The 20,179-nt window shown below is 43.0% G+C and overlaps 2 protein-coding genes across 8 annotated transcripts in view; one reads left to right on the top strand and one right to left on the bottom strand.

Moving 5' to 3' along the window:
• LOC111755825 (uncharacterized) overlaps positions 1-20,179 on the top strand; it is a 166,240-nt gene that overhangs the window by 65,930 nt on the left and 80,131 nt on the right. The gene's annotated exons all lie outside the window — the stretch shown is intronic.
• Traf3ip2 (TRAF3 interacting protein 2) overlaps positions 9,439-20,179 on the bottom strand; it is a 40,918-nt gene continuing 30,177 nt past the window's right edge. For 2 of the 3 annotated variants that reach the window (XM_063252368.1, XM_003466501.5), the window contains exons 7-9: positions 19,239-19,355; positions 15,566-15,640; positions 9,439-9,975 (exon numbers count right to left, since the gene is read on the bottom strand). In XM_063252368.1, the coding sequence (XP_063108438.1) occupies positions 9,829-9,975; positions 15,566-15,640; positions 19,239-19,355 (339 nt within the window). In that variant the 3' untranslated portion in view covers positions 9,439-9,828. Of the gene's footprint in view, positions 9,976-15,565; positions 15,641-19,238; positions 19,356-19,460; positions 19,870-20,179 lie in introns of those variants that run through there. The other variant, XM_005002220.4, reaches the window with a different exon arrangement.

Raw genomic sequence — 20,179 nt, 5'->3', positions numbered from 1 at the left:
ACCCTATATGACTGATTAAAAGCTGCACATTGAATCTGTGAAAGCAGGTCACAGACTCAGCTTGAACAGTGTTTTCTGCCCAAAATTTTGTCTGGGTAACTTGGGAAACAACAATGTTCATTCTCAGAGTTTCTTTGCCCATTCCTGCAAATTATAATTTTCTGCTTTCTTTTTCATTTATGTATATTTTGCTGACAGGCTCAACTTCAAACATTTCCCATACTTCTACTAAGCAGAATGCAGAAATCCTATTTGCTCTGTCCCAGCTGATTTTGGCACCAGCCAGGTTTCTGACTTCCAGCTGCAAAGGCTGCAGTGTAAATATCACTTCACTTTCTTACCTGCTGGAGTGTTGTCTGGCTTGTTTTTTTTAAAACTGGGGATTGAACCCAGACCTTTTCCCTTTATTCCCTTTTTAATTTTGAGACAAGGTCTCACTAAATCATGAAGGTTGGGCTTGCATTTGTGAATCCCAGCACCCTGGGACTATAGGTGTGCCATGTACCACATCTGGCTTAGCCTTTTAGGATTCTCTGTAGACAGGAGTGATGAATGCCCTGGGGACTGCATTGTCATTTATTGGTTTAATATGTACATTCTGCAGTGCTTTTATATGCTTGTCTCATTTCTTACATTCTACCTCTTAATGTCTCATCTCATTTATATGGTGACTTATAGGAACTTTTAATGTAAACTAAAAGGTAAATTTTGTAAGCAGACTTTCTGTTTATAGGGACAAATCTGCAGTCATCGGCTTTTTTTTTTTTTTTTTCACTTGCTTTGTTGAAAATCTGACCTTGAAACTGAGCTGAGTTTTGGGTCATAGTGAGAATCAAAGAGACCAGCTGTCTCACTTCTTCAACTTTACCTACCCTATCTTGGGTAGTTAATGATCTGTTCCAATTAAGGTGTTGTATCTCCTCACCTAGGTTTTGAATAATTGCATACCAGGAAGAATGTGCGTCACTCCTCTTATACCAAGTGCATTTCCATGCACATAGTAGGCATCTAATTGGGAGTTGAAGATTGGTTGCTGATTTGTTAGTTTCTGTGCATGCTGCTGAACTCTCTTTAAATTAGAAATGGTTGCATGATGGAACTAGACCTCCCATACTCACACTGAGGTGTCAGGGATTTCCTGTGTCATGTGTCTTTTCAAAGAATAATGATAAACTGGTACCCAAAACCCAAATATAGAAGCATAAATTTTTTTTTTTTTTTGGTCTTTTTCGTTTTTATCGGTACCAGGGATTGAACTCACGACTGCCTGCTTGCAAGGCAGGCGCTTATGCCGCTGAGCTAAATCCCCAGCCCCTAGAAGCATAAATTTAAAAAAAAAAAACCCAATGTGAAAAGGCCTAGCCTGCTTTGGAATGCCAATCTTAGTCAGAAGTGCACTGGGTAGCTGCCTATTGAACACAGTGACATACCCCAATACCTCCTTGGCTGAATCTGCCTTGGTTTCTGGAGGACCTAAATCTTGGGCTTCTCTTGTGAACTGAGCCCTGATAAGGCTGTGTAAGACAGGCTGAGCCAGTTCCTGGTTGAGAGTGGGAGGGCTGAGCATTCTAGTGTTGTCCTTGAATGGAATGAGTGAACTGGCCTCACATTAGGGAAACTATCTTAGTTACTTTTTCTCATTACTGAGACAAAATACTCAAAACCCACAAGTTAAGGGAGGAAAGGTCTGTTTAGGTGACAGTTTGTAGACGTTTCAGGTCATAGTCAGCCAGCTGTAAGTTAGGGTGGCATGACAGAGAGACATTACAGAGGAGAAATAGTCCATGGCAAGCAGGCAGAAGCCAGCAAAGCTGGGAGCAGCTGCAGCAGTAGTTCACTGTTCCCTTTTTTTCCTCCCCAGGCTACCTGCTTTTCCACTGGTTCCACCCATACTCAGGGTGGGCTGTCCCATTATCTACACCTGGAGCTTTGCTAAACCAATCAGTGGACTAATTTAGGAATCACACACCATTGATCTCAGTATCACACCTTTAATCTGAGCATTGCATTCCCTGCATTCAACCAGCTCAGAAAAGCCTCACTTATGGCCAAAGAGCCATTGGGGGCAGGGTGGGGTGGGGGTGGAGGATGGAGCGACATCTAGACACCTAGTCAATGAGATGCATGACTTCCTCAAACAAAACATACAAAATTTGATGTAACCTTTTCCAGATGACTAAGGACTTTATTTTAAAAACAAGTCACTTGTGAGAACTGTTCTGTTATCTGAGACTTTGGAGGGGAAGTTTATTGCTGTAGTGCATGAGTTAAATCATTGAAGCTATTGCTGTCTCTTGATCAAGGTGAAAATTAGATGTGTAATTGCTATTTTAAATATTACTTGGCAATTTTTAAAAAATTATTTGATTTTCAGGCTTCAAAATATTTCATGGCCAGGGGTTTAGCTCAGCAGCATAAGTACCTGCTTGGCAAACGTAAAGTCAACTACTTTTTCCCTGTAATCTTAAATTTGCAACTTCTAACCTATGTAGTTTAGGAAAACAGGCAGCTGCTCTTGTTAGATGTGTGCATAAAATATGAGTGTGATCTGAGTGAAGTTCTTATGGTTGCTTTAAGAATAAGCAGGCCAGGCATGGTGGCACACACCTGTCATCCCAATACTCGGGAAGCTGAGGCAGGAGGATTGCTGCAGGTTCAAGGCTAGCATGGGCTACAAAGTGAGTTCAAGCCAGCCCGAACTGCATAATGCAATGCTATCTCAAAAAAAAGGGGGGGGGGCTGGGGATTTAGCTCAGCGGCATAAGCACCTGCCTTGCAAGCAGGCAGTTGTGAGTTCGACCTCTGGTACTGATAAAAAGGAAAAAGACAAAAAAAAAAAAAAAAAAAAAAGCAGATACTGAGCTATATTCCCAGCCCTTCCTTTTATTTTGTTATTTTATTTTGGTAGGATCTTGCTGGGCTGCCCAGGCTGACCTTAAACTTTCTGTCCTCCTGCTTCAGGAGTAACTGGAATGCTTACCTCTTGTGATACTATTTTGCTGGGAGGATTGGCGTGTATGATCCTTACCACCTGACACCAGAGCTCAGATCAGTTCTTCGGGCAGCTGTCATTTTCTTATTATGGTCAAGGTAAGGTAGCATGTAAAAGGGTATCCAGGACATTCTCTACAAGATAGGGCTGAATGAGCAAAGCAGGCCAGAGAGCTAGCCTTCTCTTTGGAGTAAGATTAGGACCTGGCAAAAGCAGGGAAGAGGCTTAGTGCTGCTGACTATAACCTGCTGCTTGGCAGTTTTGCACCAAATTGATTGGCTCTGGCTGCACAAGTTCTCCTCACATCAGTTGTTTTCTATAATCGTGTTTAGAAACCACCTGTGTTCTAGGAGCCCATCAAGAATAAGCATCTTGTTTTTGAAAATCAATTGTAAGCTAGAGAGGCTGTTCTTTTTAGTCACAAATAAGAACAACAAAAATATGACTATTCTATTTTATCTTTGCTTGGCATTATACAAATTAAAACTTTTCAGTTTTCATTTGTAGCTTGAGAGGACCTTATAAAATATCTATACTTTCTGTATATTGCAGACATGAGATTCTACCAGTCCAGACCCATTTGAGGAGGATTTCAGACTCAGGGGAACAGCAGCACTCTATAGTTTCAGAGTAATGGAACTTCGTAGATAGCAACAGATTAAAAGAATCACATCCTTGAACTCAAGGAAACCTTGGCCCATACCCTAGATAATACAGGATGCTGAAACCTGATCAGGCCCCAATCTCCCCTAAACACATTTCTCCTCTCCTCAGAACCAGCAGATTTTGACCACAGCCTTTTGAGAGCTCCAGCAAACGCAGGAGCAAACAGCTCTCTGTGGAGGATATTGTAGAAGGTGGCAAAGGCCAGGCCAGGTACTTGTGGCTCAGCTGCCACACAGCAGTGAGGCTGGCAGCCAAGCCAAACGCCAGCCTTTTCAAAAGCAGCCTTTTGATAACACTGATTACATTTCCCTCACCAGAGCCTGGGGCTGATTGAGCAACAGCCAACTTCTCTGGGTAACGAAGAGGAGGGGAAAGTAATCCAAACACACATTTTATTGTAAAAGCCAGGGAGTGAGAGAAGTATGTTTATTCTGTACGATAACACACCTGCTTGGTGCCTGGGAGGCTCATTTCCATCAGTTGCCATGGCAAACTCGTTATACTTGAAGGCCATGTGGCTTTGTTTCCTTTTGAGATCTGGTCCTTGTCCTACCTTTTCTAACAGCTCCAACACAATGACATGGAAGCCTGCAACAGCATAATTGATTTCTCCTTCCTTCCATCAACAGTTCACATTTATTCAGCACAGGACCCAGGCTGCCTTCTCCTTTGAACTCCTTGCTAACCATGAAGGCATGCTTCAGAGAGCCACCCTCATTAACATTCCAGGTCCCTCTTCCCTTTCAGCAACAAACAAGCCCTGCATCAATGGCCTCCTTCCTTCCAGTTTTACAAATGAATGGCTCGGTTCCATGTTTTGCTGCTGATCCAGGTGCCAGGCAAACAAGGAAGGACTAAGAAACACACAGGAGAGACTAAAAATAGAGCAGCAGTTTTGGACACATACCAGAGCAGCTACTTCATTTCAGCTTGCTTTGCACACTAAGCCTAATGGGATCCATCAGGCAGGAGTTCTCTCCTGCTTACTGCCCCCATCTTCTCTCCCCAGCTGCCTTCTACTGTTGGTGCTTTCCTGGTGAAGAGAGCACAGGGAGGTCACACAGAGGGCAAGAAATGTGTGCTCTCATGGTTTTAGTTTACAAGTCCCAAGAGATCTGGGGGCTGCAATTCCGGGAGTTTTTAGAAAAGAACGGACAAGCCCAGTGCATGGTCGCCTTTTCCCAGGGACACTCTGATCCGAGACTCATTGTATAGTAAAGGCCCAAGTAGCACTTCCTAATCACCCAAATAAATGAGACGTATACCTGTATGCACAGGTTCCATGAGAAGTTAAGTAGAAAACTCAAGCACACTAATTATTCCTCTTGTAGGTCTCACCTGCTTGGCTTGAGGCTAAGAACTAAAGGACAAACACTGGGTGGGGGACGTGGCAGACATGTGGGTGAGTCAATGAAAACACCTAGCTCACACCAAATACCTGTGACTGAGCCTGAAACATTTTCAAACAGAAGTATGGAGATAGGAGCATGCTGCCCTGGGTGGGTAAAAGGTCTCCCAGAATGCCACCTGTGCTGTCTGAGCAGCTAGGCTGCTTTGTGTTGTTGATGTTCCTGCTGCGAAAAGACTCCTTTTCTGAAGCCACTGCCCACCCAAAGGAGAGGAAAGAACATGACCCTATGTTCTCCTATCCCCATAGCTCTGACTCCAACAAGTGCTACCTTTGTAGAATCTGAAGTGTGAGAGAAAGATTAATTATCACAGTATTTAACACAAACCCTAACAGGCATGGTGGCTGGTGCCTATAGTCCCATCTGTATGGGAGGATCATTTGATCTCAAGAGTTTGAGGTCAGCCAGGACAACAGGGTAAGAACTTATATCAAAGTGAATTAAATAAATTAAAATAAGCAAAGTAAAATAAAATTTCCTTTCATCATTGATACTTTGGAAATTGGCCAGACGAAACTAAATTGATCTAATAGCAGATTTGTCTTTAAGCTCCAGGAAGGTGTCAAGACCCTTTAAATTTCACATATCAGTACAAAATAAATATGCCAAACTAGTTCAAGAAAACCTATATTCCATATAATCATAGCATTAATTAATCCCTGAAGAATTTGTCACAGAGCAAGCTGCAACAGGATCATTTAATCCTCCAGCCACCAGAGGACAGGTAGCAGACACATCTTCACTCAAACCTCCCATGTTCATGAAGCTTTGTATCCCTCAGAGAGACACTGGGTCATTTGTCAAGCAAATCTCCCATCAAAGCTTAGAAAAGCTTTTCAGGCTCACTAATCAGTATCTACAGTCTGGAAATCAGAACACCTGGGTCCTAGCCATAGGGTGGACTTTGACAAGTCACTGTTTCTCTGGTCTTGCTTTCCTCCCATATAAAATAAAGTTGCGGGGCTGGGGATTTAGCTCAGTGGCATAAGCACCTGCCTTGCAAGCAGGCAGTCGTGAGTTCGATCCCTGGTACCAATAAAAACGAAAAAGAAAAAAAAAAAAATAAAGTTGCAGAGTGTGTGTGATTTTTAGGTTTTTTCCAGACAGAAAATTCCACGACAGAATAAATAATCTTAAAATTTAGTTATTTTAGTGCCTTCTTTCATCCTTGTACTTTGTTGTTTATTTGGTCAGTGGTCTCATATAAATCTATTTATTTTGCAATTTTGTACATAATTCTCCAGACTGAGAAGCACTGCTTCTTTCTGGCATTTTCCCACGGTATAACCTTCCTTCTTTTCATGTGTTACTTGGAGGTGGATCTTGCTGATTCTTCTGGGTTCACTAAGAAGAAACAGAAAGATCTTGTGTTTTGAGACTCTTTCTGGATTATTTCCCAATGCTCATAAGACTGTGCAATCCATTTGGCAAAGGTGGTGGTGACAATGGGGTGTTTGGCAAAGTGGATGAGGTGGTTGACAAGTGGTTGGGGTTAGCAAAAATACTCTTGGCAAAAACATCGTAAAACTAGGATGGAATGTTCAAAACAGGGAATTTGCATCCCTTGCTGAGATGACTCTGAGAAGAACTCAGTCATTAAGGAGGTGATTTATTTAACATGAAACAAAGAAAGGACATCAACAGCAATAATTTTTCTGAGCACTGAGCTGAGAAATAGTCTAATACTTCGATTATAGCCATGTATCAAAATGTCTTTGAACAATATAGAAGTTAAATTTAACTAGACAGGCAGGTAGTTTCTGAAATCAATCTCTAAAATTAAAAATTATATTTAAAATTCTAAATTAACCACTAAATATTAAACAAGAATCTAATGTTACATTCCACACCACTGTACTTCCAAAATAAATTTAGGTCTGGATAAAGCCATGGGGTTATTTTTACTAAGTCAACCCCACCCACTGCCATCCCTCAAATACCTACAGATGAATGCATGAGGACCATAGTGACATCTAAATAAACTAAGTGTTAATCTGAGTGCTGTGCTCTCAAATAGTTGTTAAAATTCCTTTGATGCTGGTAGTCATCAGATCTCACAGAAACTTTAGGGCCAACCTGTCATCACTTGTCCAGGTGTGTGCCTGTGTGTGCATATGTGTGTACTTTTTGTTTTGTTTTTTTGCTACCAGTGCTACCAGCTGTAACACTTTAATAATTATTGGTGGAACACCAGGGACTTTTCTCTTAACCACTTGGGGAGGAAGAGTTGAAAAAACTAGTGAATGAGAGCTCAGAACAGGTCTCTGAAGAAAAGAGAACAACACATTACTAAATCTCTGCCAACTACAAACAATTCAGAGTAAAAATGTTAATGTCATTTATTGGGTGTAGGATTCTTAATAATGGTGTTACCTGAACCAAAGAAATAAAAAGAGAGAAAAGAGATTTGAAATTAGTGTTTGGGGTGTTTTCCAGCCATTTTGAGTTGACCAATCCAGAAAATCAGTTCTTCCAGGTCTCAAATGCTACAGAATTAAAAGTTCTTGTCACAATGTCTGACAAATGAGTACTTAAGCTATACAAGTTTTCTTTTAGGTTCCTATTTAAAAAAAAAAAAAAAAGTGCTGGGGATTTAGCTCAGCAGCATAAGCGCCTACCTTGCAAGTATGTGGTCGTGAATTTGAACCCCAGTACTGAAAAAAAAATCTTAGGCTGAGGATTTAGCTCAGTGGCATAAGTGCCTGCCTGGCAAGTGCGAGATAATGAGTTTGATCCCCAGTATCAGAAAACAAAAAATTTCACCCTAACTAGCAGACCTTTAAGTTACAAAGTAAATAAAACTAGTGTGGGGAACCATTTAGGCTGCTTCAAAGCTCAGGGACATCTAAGGACACCTGAGGATGTGACCCCACTTGTCTAGCACAGGTGCACAGTGAGACACAGTTAGGTAACCATGACTTAGCACAGGTAAACACACACAGACACACACACACACACACACACACACACACACACACGTACTGGTTAGGGCACTATGCAAGAATGTAAGTATGAGCTGACAACCTGAATAAGAATTATACAACAAAGACACTGGGGGCTCTCGCTCTGGCTCTTCTCTGCTCCATGCTGCCTGCTGTTGTTGCTGATGTCATGCACTCATGCATTCTTTAACCTTGGGACCTCACCTGCGAAAATCTCCCTTGGGATGCGCTGAGTGGGCTGACACTAATATTCTTTACAATTTCACTAGCAACCTTTCTTCTTGATAACTGATAAATACTTGTTCTTTAGCCATGATAAGACTGAGTTGAGCCTTGTTTAAGAGATTAGATAGACAAGCAAGGGGAAAGGAGTAATTCTCAGCCCTCCAAAAGTTTTCAGATTGACCTGTTACCTTGGGCTAGAAAGTCATCCTACCTTGCTCTACTATTTATTTAGATTTTATGTGTGTATGTGTTTTTCTTTTGCAGATCAGATGACTTGCACATATATGTATTTCCAAAATTATTAACTAAAGGTATTGAAGGTATTTTTTAAAGTTTCTTTTAAGGAAATGTACCCACTTTGTACAATTTTTATGTTTTTATCAATCAGTTAAAAATAAATTTAATACCCCTCCCCCCAAAAAAGAAGTATAAAAATTTCACCTCAGAGGCTGGGGATTTAGCTCAGCGGCATAAGCGCCTGCCTTGCAAGTGTGTGGTCATGAGTTTAATCCCCAGTACCGATAAAAAAGAAAAAGACAAAAAAAAAAAAAAATTCACCCCAAAGACAATTATGAAAATAAAAAATCAGTTAGTCCTCAAAAGAATATTTAGAATTTAGGGCCTAGACCTCAGACCTTTTAAGGCATTAGAGATATCTTGATCGTGTTATTTGTAGACAAGTCCCCTCTATCTCAGAAAATACAAAGGACTTGTCAGAGGTCACACAGGTGGTTAGCAGAAGCCCCAAAATTAGAGCACTGGTCTCCTAAACCACAACTCTAGCCTACATTCCACATTTCCTGTCAATTCATACACGTTCTCAAATATTTGTAGATCTTTGAGCCATACTCACACTGTTTGATTTTCGTGGTGTTGGGGATTGAACCCAGGGACTTGTGTATGCTAGGCAAAGTGCTGTACCACTTAGCTATATTCTCAGCCTAGTAACACCATTTAAAATCACAGCTATGTGCTATATAGAGTGATTTTGTTAAAATTCTCTAGAACTTCTCTAGAATAAAGCTTTCATAGTTTTGTTAAAAATGGGTGTTTAAGTGTCTGGCTTTAGTCTGTTATAACAGAAGTCTGTTATACTTAACTAATATTATATCTAAGCAGCTTTGTTGATATCCTAGGAAGTGGCTACCCATATCATTATAAATTAATATATGCTCATCTCCTTTGAGATAAATGAAACACACTCTTAAGAAAGAGTGAACATTTTATTATTTGTACATGGAGCAGTTTGGTCTGAGGACATACATACATCTGGCTTACTCATGAAAGTACCCTGTAGCAACAGGAGTGTTTGTGGTCATTTAACATTTGTCGCTGTATCCCCATTACATTATCTACTTACTGAGCTTCGAGAGGCCAAGAATGAACACATCAGACTGTACAGAGGCATGTGACAGACTTGGGCACCTTCAGCAAAGCAAGGAATGCACAGCAGCCTGTCACTGAGGGCAAGTGTGCCACAGAGGAAGTATGCGGAGAAGCAGCCGTGCATGTCACCAACCAGCTTCAACCTGTAGAGTGCTGTAGAACAGGGTCCCAAGCGAACGTGAGCCCAGTGATCTGGGACTGGCTGGTATCACAAGGGTATCACCTGAAGGGTGGGCAGAGGCCCCCGGGGAGGAGCCACATATTCTTCCTCTCTCAGCAGCCGCAGCAGGATATTTTTTTTATCCCTGGGCCAGCTGTAAACGTGAGTGTTCTGAAGCCAGGTAGGCACATGTTCCTGCAGGAGAGAGAATGACAGGAGCAAAGGTCATAGAAGAAAAACCTGGATTCCAGATCCCAGGCTTGGTTCCCAAACATCTCTGGCTTTCCCTTATGGGCGTTTCCTACCAAATTACCCGGGGAGTTGCGTTGTTTTGCTTTTGGAAGGGTTTAGCAAGTGAAATACTCTTGGCTTGGGGCACAGGCTGAAGATCTCATTATGGAAACCACATGTGTAAAGCATTTGCTGTCAGTCTCCCAGGCTACCTGCCCTTTGCATTTCAATGTGCTTTTCACCACCCTCACATAAAAGAGGTAGGACAGAGGTCACCCAGAGCGATGTGCATTCCCCTGTGACTTTGGGAGATGGATGCCAAGCCTATGGACTTAATCTACTTCATTGTGCTTTCACTCTGGCCTGCATTAGAAGGAACCTACCAGAACTCTCTTACCAGGTAAAGGCAGGAACTGAAAGCCTATCATCCTGGGGGCTCAGTTTTTGATTGTTTTTCTGTAGTACATGTTCTGCTTCGGCCAGACAGATAACTAAAGTGGGTAGTGTGTTCAACAGTAGTATGTGCCATGGGGTGAAATAAAACAGAAAAGGGGAAGGGAGTGCTAGGGCAAGAGTGAGAGGTTTGCAGTTTTAAAAGAAGTATTTAGGAAAGGTCCACTGAAAAAATGAGCACAGAGCTACAGGGGCATAGGGAGATAGCTTTGTGTTTGTCCTTGTTCAACCAGATACCTAGCCAGTGCAAAGGCCCTGTGGTTAAAGTGTTTCGGGCCTATTCAAAGCAACAAGGCCAGTGTGGCTACAGCAGAGGAAGGGAGAGTGAATAGGAGACACTGGAAGTAAAGGCTCTGTAATCTACACAGGACCTTGTAAAGTTTTATTCCAAGATGCATTTTTTGGGGACTATAGGCGTTTAAAAGCAGCCCCTGGCATAGGTCAGACATCATGTTAAGGATGGAAGATACCCACTAAAAAAAACACAGTAACTGTCTCAAGTTTAAGATCTTACATGGTGGCAACATACATATATATAAACTCTTTTCTAAAGCAGTATGTCCTCTACTCAGGCAATAAGGTAATTGCCTGAAAAGGACTTAAAAACAGTAATAAAACCTACTAGAAGTTGGACTGTTTTTTTATATCACCATGCTGTATTAATCTCTTTTTTTTTTTTTTTTTTTAAATTTTTATTTAACGAGAAAAGAAAAGAAAGAAAAAAAAAACAGTGAAGGGGTACAAGTTATACAGATTTACAGAATAAAAAAATGCGCAGTAGGAAATCACTAGTTAATGGATTACATATTGCCATCTTAGAAATAATTGTTCAAGTCACAAAATTAAAGCTTGTAGAGTGGACATTCCACCAATGATACTGCAAACAGTTCTGTTCAATGATCCAATAAAACTCTGTGATATCATTTTCTATCTTATACTTTTAAATATACATGCAGTTATATAGTTTAGAGCACTTTCTTTTCCTCTCTTTTGTACAGTGACTATTACACATTTTGGGTTTCATTGCTCCCACGGTTCTTGTTGCTTTTTTGGAAGAGAGTAAAACCAAATGTGACATAATAGAACAGAATCGGTCAAGTCAAAAGGGTGGACATAATAGATAATATAAAAACATAATACAAGGTGATCAACAATGGTTACCCTAATGCCTCCCGCTATTTCTAATAGAATTGCCTATATCATTAGTTGTAATACAATTGAACAAAACCGTAAAGAATAAAACCGACAAAACCAAAACATTGGAGACATTGTAGGTCTTCAAAAGTAGATGAAAGTTAACGAGAATGGGCGTTGTAATGAATCTCATTATCTTCTCAGCTGATGCCTAAACTTTCGAACCTGATACTATCCAGCAAAACAGAATATAGGAACCTCAGTCAAAAACAAGATGGTGAGAGTAATACAGGGCTTCAAATCGAGATAATAGAAAGTCGAAGTGGGTTACTATATTATATCCTGCTATATTTTTCCCTGTAATTAAATGGGTAAAAATAAAAAAGTAAATAATGGAGTGGAGATTGAGAAAAAAAGAGGGCATAACAGCGAAACAGGGCAGATCAAAACATAACCATTTAAGCAGAACAGTGTTTCACCACCAGCTAATCCTGACCCAAAAATAGTTACCATATTGACTCCCTCCCTGAAGTCCTTGAGTACAACTTCATACACTGTAGCATTAAGTATATCAAAACAATGTATAACCATTTAAGAGAATAACAGCATTACAGAGCATTTAGAATCGACCAACAGAAAATGAACAATGGTCTCTGTATAATCTCCTTGTCTTTAAAAGGTTTTTTCTTATATTATCGTACATAGTAAAATCCAATAAGATACAACCTGTTTAGACCATTGGAGACAGAAGAACAAAAGCTAGATGAGACCTCAAAACAAGATGGTACTAAATCAGCATTACCTATTAAGATGTCATTTTCTCCAAAAAAAAGCTGTTCCTATCATCCAATCTTCTCTGTCTCATTTCTGTTGAGCTCTTTTTCTGTCAGTAGCTGTCAGTTTGTCTTCTTCGTTTTGGTCTCTGCTCTATTCGTTGTGGCCTCCCCGCCCCTATTTCTGGGTTCTTTGTATTTTTCTTTTTTTAGAATATCCTGCAATACTTTCTGTAGGGTTGGATTGGTGGTTGCAAATTCCCCCAGTTCCTCTTTATCTTGGAAGCACCTCGTTTTTCCATCAATTTCCAGGGACAGTTGTGCAGGATATCTCAATCTTGGCTGTAGATTATTATCTTTCAAAGCTTGAATTATTTCTCCCCATGCTCTTCGTGATTTGATGGTTTGTGAAGAGAAATCTGCTGTAATTTTGATGGGTCTTCCCTTGTAAGTGATCTGTTTCTTGTCTCTTACAGCTTTTAATATTCTGTTCTTGTATTGAATTTCTGGAATTTTTATTATTATATGCCTGGGTGTTTCTCTGTTAGGGTTGTAGGTAGCTGGGGTCCTGTATGCCTCATACATTTGAGTATCTTTACCTTTTGCTAAATTAGGAAAATTCTCCTGGATTATTTCTGTGAGTAGCTTTTGTAGTTCACTTGTTTGTGTCCCTACTTCTTCTTTTATGTTCTTAATCCTTAAGTTATGGCTCCTCTTATCATCTTCTTGTCTTTGTATTATTGCTGTGTGTTTCTTTGTTATTTTTAAGAAGTTTTTCATTTCATTCTCCCATGTTTCAAGTCTGCCCTCCAATTCAGATAGTCTGTCCTTAGTTTCTTTCAAGCTGTTATGCCAGTCTTGGGTATATTTCTTGATTTCTTGATAGTCCCTTTGCACCTGCTTCACATACTCAATGCTTTCTCTGTTTTCTCCATCAAGCAATTCTCCCCTCTTTTTCTGTTCTTCCACTCCACCATCTGCTTTTTCCTGGGTGGTGCTTAGCATTTCTCTAACTATTCTGCATACTTCTAGCTTCAGGTCATTGATAACTTCATTCCTGAATTGGTCTATGAGGCTCTCTAAATGGCGCTTAATGTATATTGGTACAGTGTCCACTATTGCCTGATTCTCAGGATTGGGGGTCGAGGAGCCTTTTTTGTTGCTTCCCTTCCCCATATTTTCTGTTCCTTATAAAATGTAATCTTACACAGGAGGCCCGGCTTCCCTGCCTGTCAGCTACAGCTTGATCAAATTGCGCTGGCTAGTTGTTTCCGCCCACCGCTGCGCCCCAGGGAGTTGAGGAGGAAGCAGCCTACGCGGAAGTCGGTCGCTCCTCCGGGCCACCGTCAGGCTCTGGGATCTGGGCTAGGCCAGCCTAGGGGGTCCACGAGCAGCGTCCCTCCGGCCAGGAACCTTTCACCAATCCCGTCCGAGAGGGAAATGCGCGGCTGCAGTTGCCACCGCGCCCTGCTCTTACAGGACTGCCCGCGCCCAGAAAATCCTCCGCTGGAGTCAGACTGCGGTAGGGAGTCAGTTCCTCGCTCACCTCGCCACCAGTCAGCCTTCCTTCCTGCCCGTCGCGTTTCCGAGACCGTTCCCAGACGCCCGTTCCCAGAGCTCGGGGGTCGCGTCTCTCCTTGCCGAGCCGCTGTGGAGGTGGCCGGCCGCCGCGCGGCGGGAAATCCAAACCGCGGTTTCCGATGGCGCGGAGTCGAGTCTCCACACCGAGATTTTTCTGTTCCTATTTTAGCGCCAGGGCTGTATTCCAAGTTGGATTCTCTCAGCCCAGTTCGTTCCTGAGTCAGCAGAGCATATCTCTACTGGTTCGTATCTCCTTAGTCCGCATCATTCCTGGCCTCTGAGCCGAGCCTTTAGAGAGCGTTCAGCAGTTGCTGTTGTCTGTCCGCCATGTTCTCAGGAATCTGTATTAATCTCAAATAATTGTTCCCAGCACTCCCACCCCACATCCATACCATTGACAGAAGATACTGTAATTAAGAGTGCTCAGAGAGGGACTGTAAACATACCAGTATGGGGGAAGGGAGGCCTCAAGGGAGGCGAGAGTCACTGGATGGTATAGGGATAAGCAGGAGTGCACTAGGCAGAGCACAGGAAGGACACGGCATGGGATGGTGAGAAGACGTGCACGTTTGAAGGTATGCTGAAATGGTCCAATATGACTAAAGCACAGGGCTCAGGGTGATAAGAAAGAAGAAGGGGTCCAGTTTCCTTCCAAGGGGCCTCATGCCCCACTAAGAAAGGTAGATATGATTTTGTAGAGAGTGGGAAAGTACCACTAGATTTTTAAACTGAACAAAGGCAGATCGGATGTTCCATATGGATGACATAGCAGAGGCATCTGCTATACATCAAAGTGGAAACCAGTAAGGTAATTCACCATAAATGAGACCAGTGAGTCCTGGGTAACAGGGCGGGGAGAAGGTGTATCATCATACAATCTTATGTGTCCTGCTCACATAAGCTGAACCTTCCCCATCCAGTGCAGAGAGTCTATGTATCCCTGACATCTGGGGATTCTCCAAGGTAAAGCTTGGGGTCTGAGTTCAGAGGGCTGTGTCTGATTCTTGGTGCGTTTATCTCCCCAGTGCCTTCCCTTTGCCAGATCTAGAACATACCCTTCAATGCCCCCAGTTAGTCAGCCTGTCTTCAGACCCTTGTGCAAACCATAGCAGAACTCACATAAGTGACTGTGCAAATTTAATTCCTGTTTACAGCTTTGAGAACTGAAGTAGGTATAACAAAACAGTTATGGGGAACAAGCAGCAGTGATGTTCACATCTTTTATGTGCAAGCAATAAGGAATATCAATAAATGATCTCTCATGAGTTAAAACACAAACTGCTGGGGCTGGAGATTTAGTTCAGTGGCATAAGCGCCTGCCTTACAAGCAGGCAGTCATAAGTTCGATCCCTGGTACCGATAAAAAGGAAAAAAGACAAAACAAAACAAAAAAACACAAACTGCTTTGTATGTTGTCACTGTTTGAACAATTAGAGCCAGGATCCTACTTTCAGACCTTTCTGATCCATGCTGCTGAACTGAGTGATGAAACTTGTTGGTCATTCTGGTAATACTGGTATCTCTAAGGATTGATGGAGTTTTCTTCTTAAAACTTCAATGGCAAACAAACCAAAGACTGAATTTTAAGTCTTTTTTTTTGGCTGGTTGTTTACCTTGTTGGCATTTGGGAAGAGCACAGGGATGAATCTGAAATTCATGCTTCCTTGTTTTATGAACTCAATCTGCATCTGAAACCAAACAAATATGAAGGTTTAATTTCAGGAATGAGGAGTTGGTTGTACTCACAGTAATGCAGGCCCACATAGTATTCTAACTGCCTCATTGGATAGCCCACATACTTGGAACTTCAAGCCCTTCTCATTATACACTATGCCTTACACTCATTTATTAATCATTTCTCAAAAGTCACATTCTGCGCTAGACTTTGGGTTTACAGGACTAGGGCCTGCTCCAGAGTGTGCTGGTATTGGCTTGCATCAACTCACAGGAGCCAGCTGTGTGTACATCTTCCCAATTTTGTGTTCAGTAACTTTATGTTACATTAGTAGCTAGAAATTTCCCATGGTGAGAGTATTTATACCATGAAAATGGGTAAGTGCTACAAATTCAATTGTTTTTTGTTTGTTCGTTTGTTTTTGTGAGCTAATTTAGCAAAACAGCACTAATACCATCCCTATCCTCCCAAAGCCAGTAGTCTAGCAAGCAAACAGAAAAGAACATTACCACCCAGAAGACAGAGTGAAAAGTAGCCACAATAGGGGCTGTCTATTCTGCATCTAGGGTTCTGAAGAACAGTTACAAAGACGGGTTCATTTTGGTATGGGAAGCTTTGGTTAGGCAGGGAGGATGGAGAGGGGGAAGGCCAGGATCAGCAGACAACACAGAGGAAGCAAGTCTAGAAGTGAGGAAGTGTGTCCGTGTTGTTGGGACAGATAGCAATCCACTGCAGCTGGAAAGAGGGAGGGCTTGAAGACTGCTGGGAGACAGGCAGGGAGGACAGTTTCCTAGAGCCCAGTCAGCCACACCCAAGGTTTCTACACCAGTTTAATTCGTTCTCACGCTGTGGTGGCCCAAGAAGATTTAGCTGCCAAGAATTCTATCAAAATCAGAATATTCAATAGCAGGAGAGTTAGAGTCTTCCAAATCCCGAGACCAGCACAAAGCTTTCAGTCATCTGATCACAATGAGATGAAGAAATGTGTTGTTGACCGTTGCATCTTACTGATTTTTATAACTGAGAAGACTTCATCATAGCACATAAAAACAGAAGTAAAGAAAGTGACAATGGTGATGGCCTTTTATTAAAATAACCATAGAAATCCCTCACAATCACCCAGTCTCATGTACTAACACACAGTCACACAACACAAATCTGCCACCAGGTGTTTTCTCAGGACCACCTCTCCTCAAAAATCAGAAGACAACACCAAAAAAACATACATTAAAATGCCACAAGCACTGTACAACTAACAGTCCTGACCACACCAGCAAGAGCAAACATGGAAAAGGAAGGACAGGGTCTGCAAGCTACAAGTGAAAGCCTGGTTTCCTTTCAGATTGCCAGGACTGGAATGTGAAGCCTCGCTTGTCCACTGAGCTACCCAAGGCCCAGCCAATGACAGTTCATTTTTACTGTTTCTTATACTCCAGTTAGGCACTCTATGCAGTGTTTGCTCTATGGTACAGTTACTCATGAGTGGCTCTTCATTCCTTCTGTCATGGTCAAATTCTTATCATACCAGGCTTTCTGTTACCTGGAGGGGACCAGCAAGTCAGTCAGCTGGGCAAGAAGGTTATCTGGCCAATTCAAATTTTTCTGTGATGAGGAAAGGTCCAAGGCATTGGTGCCCAAGAAACCAAGTCTGGAGACAATGTGTTTATAACTGGCACAGTCAGCTAAGCTCTGAGGGTGAGCTGGTATTGCTGTCTGGCTTTGCCACGCATCAGCAGGGCTAGACAGGTTTCCTCAGGAACTGGCAGGACCTGGAGCCCACACACTAGCTGTGGGCTGCTAGGATTGGCAGGTTTTTTGGAATGGAGATAGGACCTCCATTAAGTGTTTTTGGGACATGTAGATGTGACATAGTCAAGGGACTGAAGCATGCCGAATCAGCCGTTACCTTTTGGGTCAGTTTACTTCTAGAAATGATACCTTTTTGGATCCCTTCCCATAGGAATCAGACCAGGGAATGCTGGAATAGGAAAGAAACTTCCTTCCTAATTCCTGGCCTTACTTTTAACCACCTTCCCTTGGCTTTTGTTTTGAGTTGGCTGAGAGTTCACATGAGTGGTCCACATTTGGTGAATAAAGATAGAGAGATCCTGAAGACCCAAATGGAGGCACCCAATTGCCTACCCACCTACCCTTTTTCTGTGCTCCTAAAGCACAGGATGGACCTGGAATTTGCCTTCACTTCCTCTGAAGTAAAGTTGCCTGTCCTGAGACTGCCTGAGTGCTTCCAGAATTGTGCTGCTCTCTGCTTTCCGCTCCACGTACCCATCTTTGTCAGTGATACTTTATGTTCACCCTAAGTGCCTCCCTCTTTGTGTGGGGTCACAGCTGAAATGGATCTTATAACTTTTAGTCCCGTGAGTTTTCAGGCCTTTTAAAATCTCACAATCCTTGGTAAAGAAGCTCAAGAAATGCAAACAATCCCTGGCTAAAATGGAGGCTCAGAGCCAGCTCCACCTCCAGGACACTTGGGCACCAGGACAGCTCAAAAGTCACAAGTCTAGCCTGGCTTCCTGGTCAAGCTGAAATGGTCTCAATAGCATCTCTGCGGCCATGGAGAGGAGAAAGATTTCTTTACCATAAACAGCCAGTTCCAAAGTTGGGTGATTCCAAAGACCCAACGTTCTTAGACATTGAGCAAGTCCAGTTTCTTCTAAAGTTGTCTTACTGATTTCAATTTGACTAGGCCTCCTAGTGCAGGATGTGGGAGTGGACTATTCCCTACCTGTCATGAGCTAAGAACAGTCCCTTTGATAAGCACCTGAGATGTGTCAGATACTTCACAAACACACTTTGTCTTTGCAATACTGTATTCATGCCCATTTTATGAAGAAGGAAACAGAGACACAGAAGGATTCAAGTGGTCGGGCCACAGTCACACATTAGGAAGCCAAATTTGAACCAAGCCTATCTGATGCAACAGCATGTTTTCCTTCCACTCTGTTACCCTGTGTCTCTGAAAAGGCCGGGGACAGTGGGGCTCGGCAACATACACCTCTGATTCCAACACTGTAGAAGGCTGGGGAAGGGGGTTACAAGTTCAACCCCAGCCTGGGCACCTTGGAAAGACCCTGTCTCAGAATAAAAACGAAAAAAAGGCAGGGTGAGCATCTGGGGATATAGCCTACTGCAAAGGTCCTCGGTTCAATCCCCAGCACTGCGCACACGGGCGCACACACACACACACACACACACACACACACAGGGCAGGGCACAGAATGTGACTCAAGTGCAGGAGCTCATTCTCTTCACAGCCCTGTCTGCCACCCTCTCAGAGTATCACATTTCTTAGCAAACAGCCAGGCCAGGAGACTCCTGCTTTCCAAAATTTCAGCTCCCAAAGGCCAAATATTGTTCTCCCCTTTTACTGATGGGAATGCTGTGTCCTTTCAAAGGTGTGCTGACTGATCAGAGGTCTCAAACAGGTAAACAGACCACAACAGACATCCCCTGTCCTGACACTGGAGGCCTGCCTGGGATTCTTCACCCACCACCATGAGCCTTCAGTTGATCTCCAGTGAAGAATTGGCCTTCTTTAGCGCAAATGTCCATCCTTCAAGGGCATGGAGACCCTGTGTCCCTTCATCACTCACCATTCGATGAATGTATTTAGTATGTAAGCCGTGCTCATCCTCGTCCAGCTGCGGCTCAGCGCCTTCCACATCCTGTTTGTATTTGGGGCTGATTGCTACGATTATCATTACTGTTTTCTGTTAATGAGAGAGAGAAAAGCATGTTTATGGAAGTGGGAAGTGTGGTCCATTTGGTGACAGCTGGCTGGAAACTGGCCAGCAGGACAATGAGCCTTCCCTGACCTGCTGCAGGATGGGAGCCAGGCTCCCCCTCTGTGGAAAGCCGAAGGCATTGGCTCCACTCAGGCACACTCTGGTCTTCACTCCCCTTCACCGCCTCCCTGCCCAGCTCCATTCAAACACGCTGAGCACACGGCTCCTTGAGAAGCTCTCCTGAGCAGATAGACTTTTGCCCACCATTTTCTACAGCATCTCTAATAATGTCTAATGACGGACCGCCTGAATCACTAAGCTAGTCTGCATTCTGAGGAAAAGGCACTGCAGGCTCAAGGATGAAAAGATTCTGCCTCCCTCCCAGCAGCTGGATCTAAGCCGTCAGTTGCTGCACTCTCCACTGCCCTGCTTTCTGCGTCTGCATTAGCGCAGTCAGTAGGAGGACACCCTTCCGCACAAAGCAAACATCAGGCTGTAGACAAAAGGAAAAGCTGCAAACCCCAGCCTGCTGAGACTCCCGCCCCGCCCCCATTCCCGCCCAAAGAAGCTGCTGCGGACAGACACACTGGCAGCAATCAATTTCTATCTTGTTAAGGCACAAAGTGTCTCAGTGGCTGGTATAGATTCTGTCAGTGGAAAACAAATCACGGAGCTGCGAGTGGGCGCCTCGGGGGTGGCATGCTGTGCAGCCTGTAAGGCTGCCTGGGAAACCTCTTCAGCCCAGTCCTACAAAACACTTGGGGTGGCCTCAGATTCAATTGAATTCTGCTGCTCCCTCTCCACTCCCT

This window comes from Cavia porcellus, unplaced genomic scaffold (genome assembly GCF_034190915.1).
Source record: "Cavia porcellus strain 051 isolate PalLab524CR breed Dunkin Hartley unplaced genomic scaffold, mCavPor4.1 scaffold_7, whole genome shotgun sequence".
Classification (NCBI taxonomy): domain Eukaryota; kingdom Metazoa; phylum Chordata; class Mammalia; order Rodentia; family Caviidae; genus Cavia; species Cavia porcellus.
Note: the sequence above shows the minus strand (reverse complement) of the source record. Positions and strands in the feature narration are given on the sequence as shown.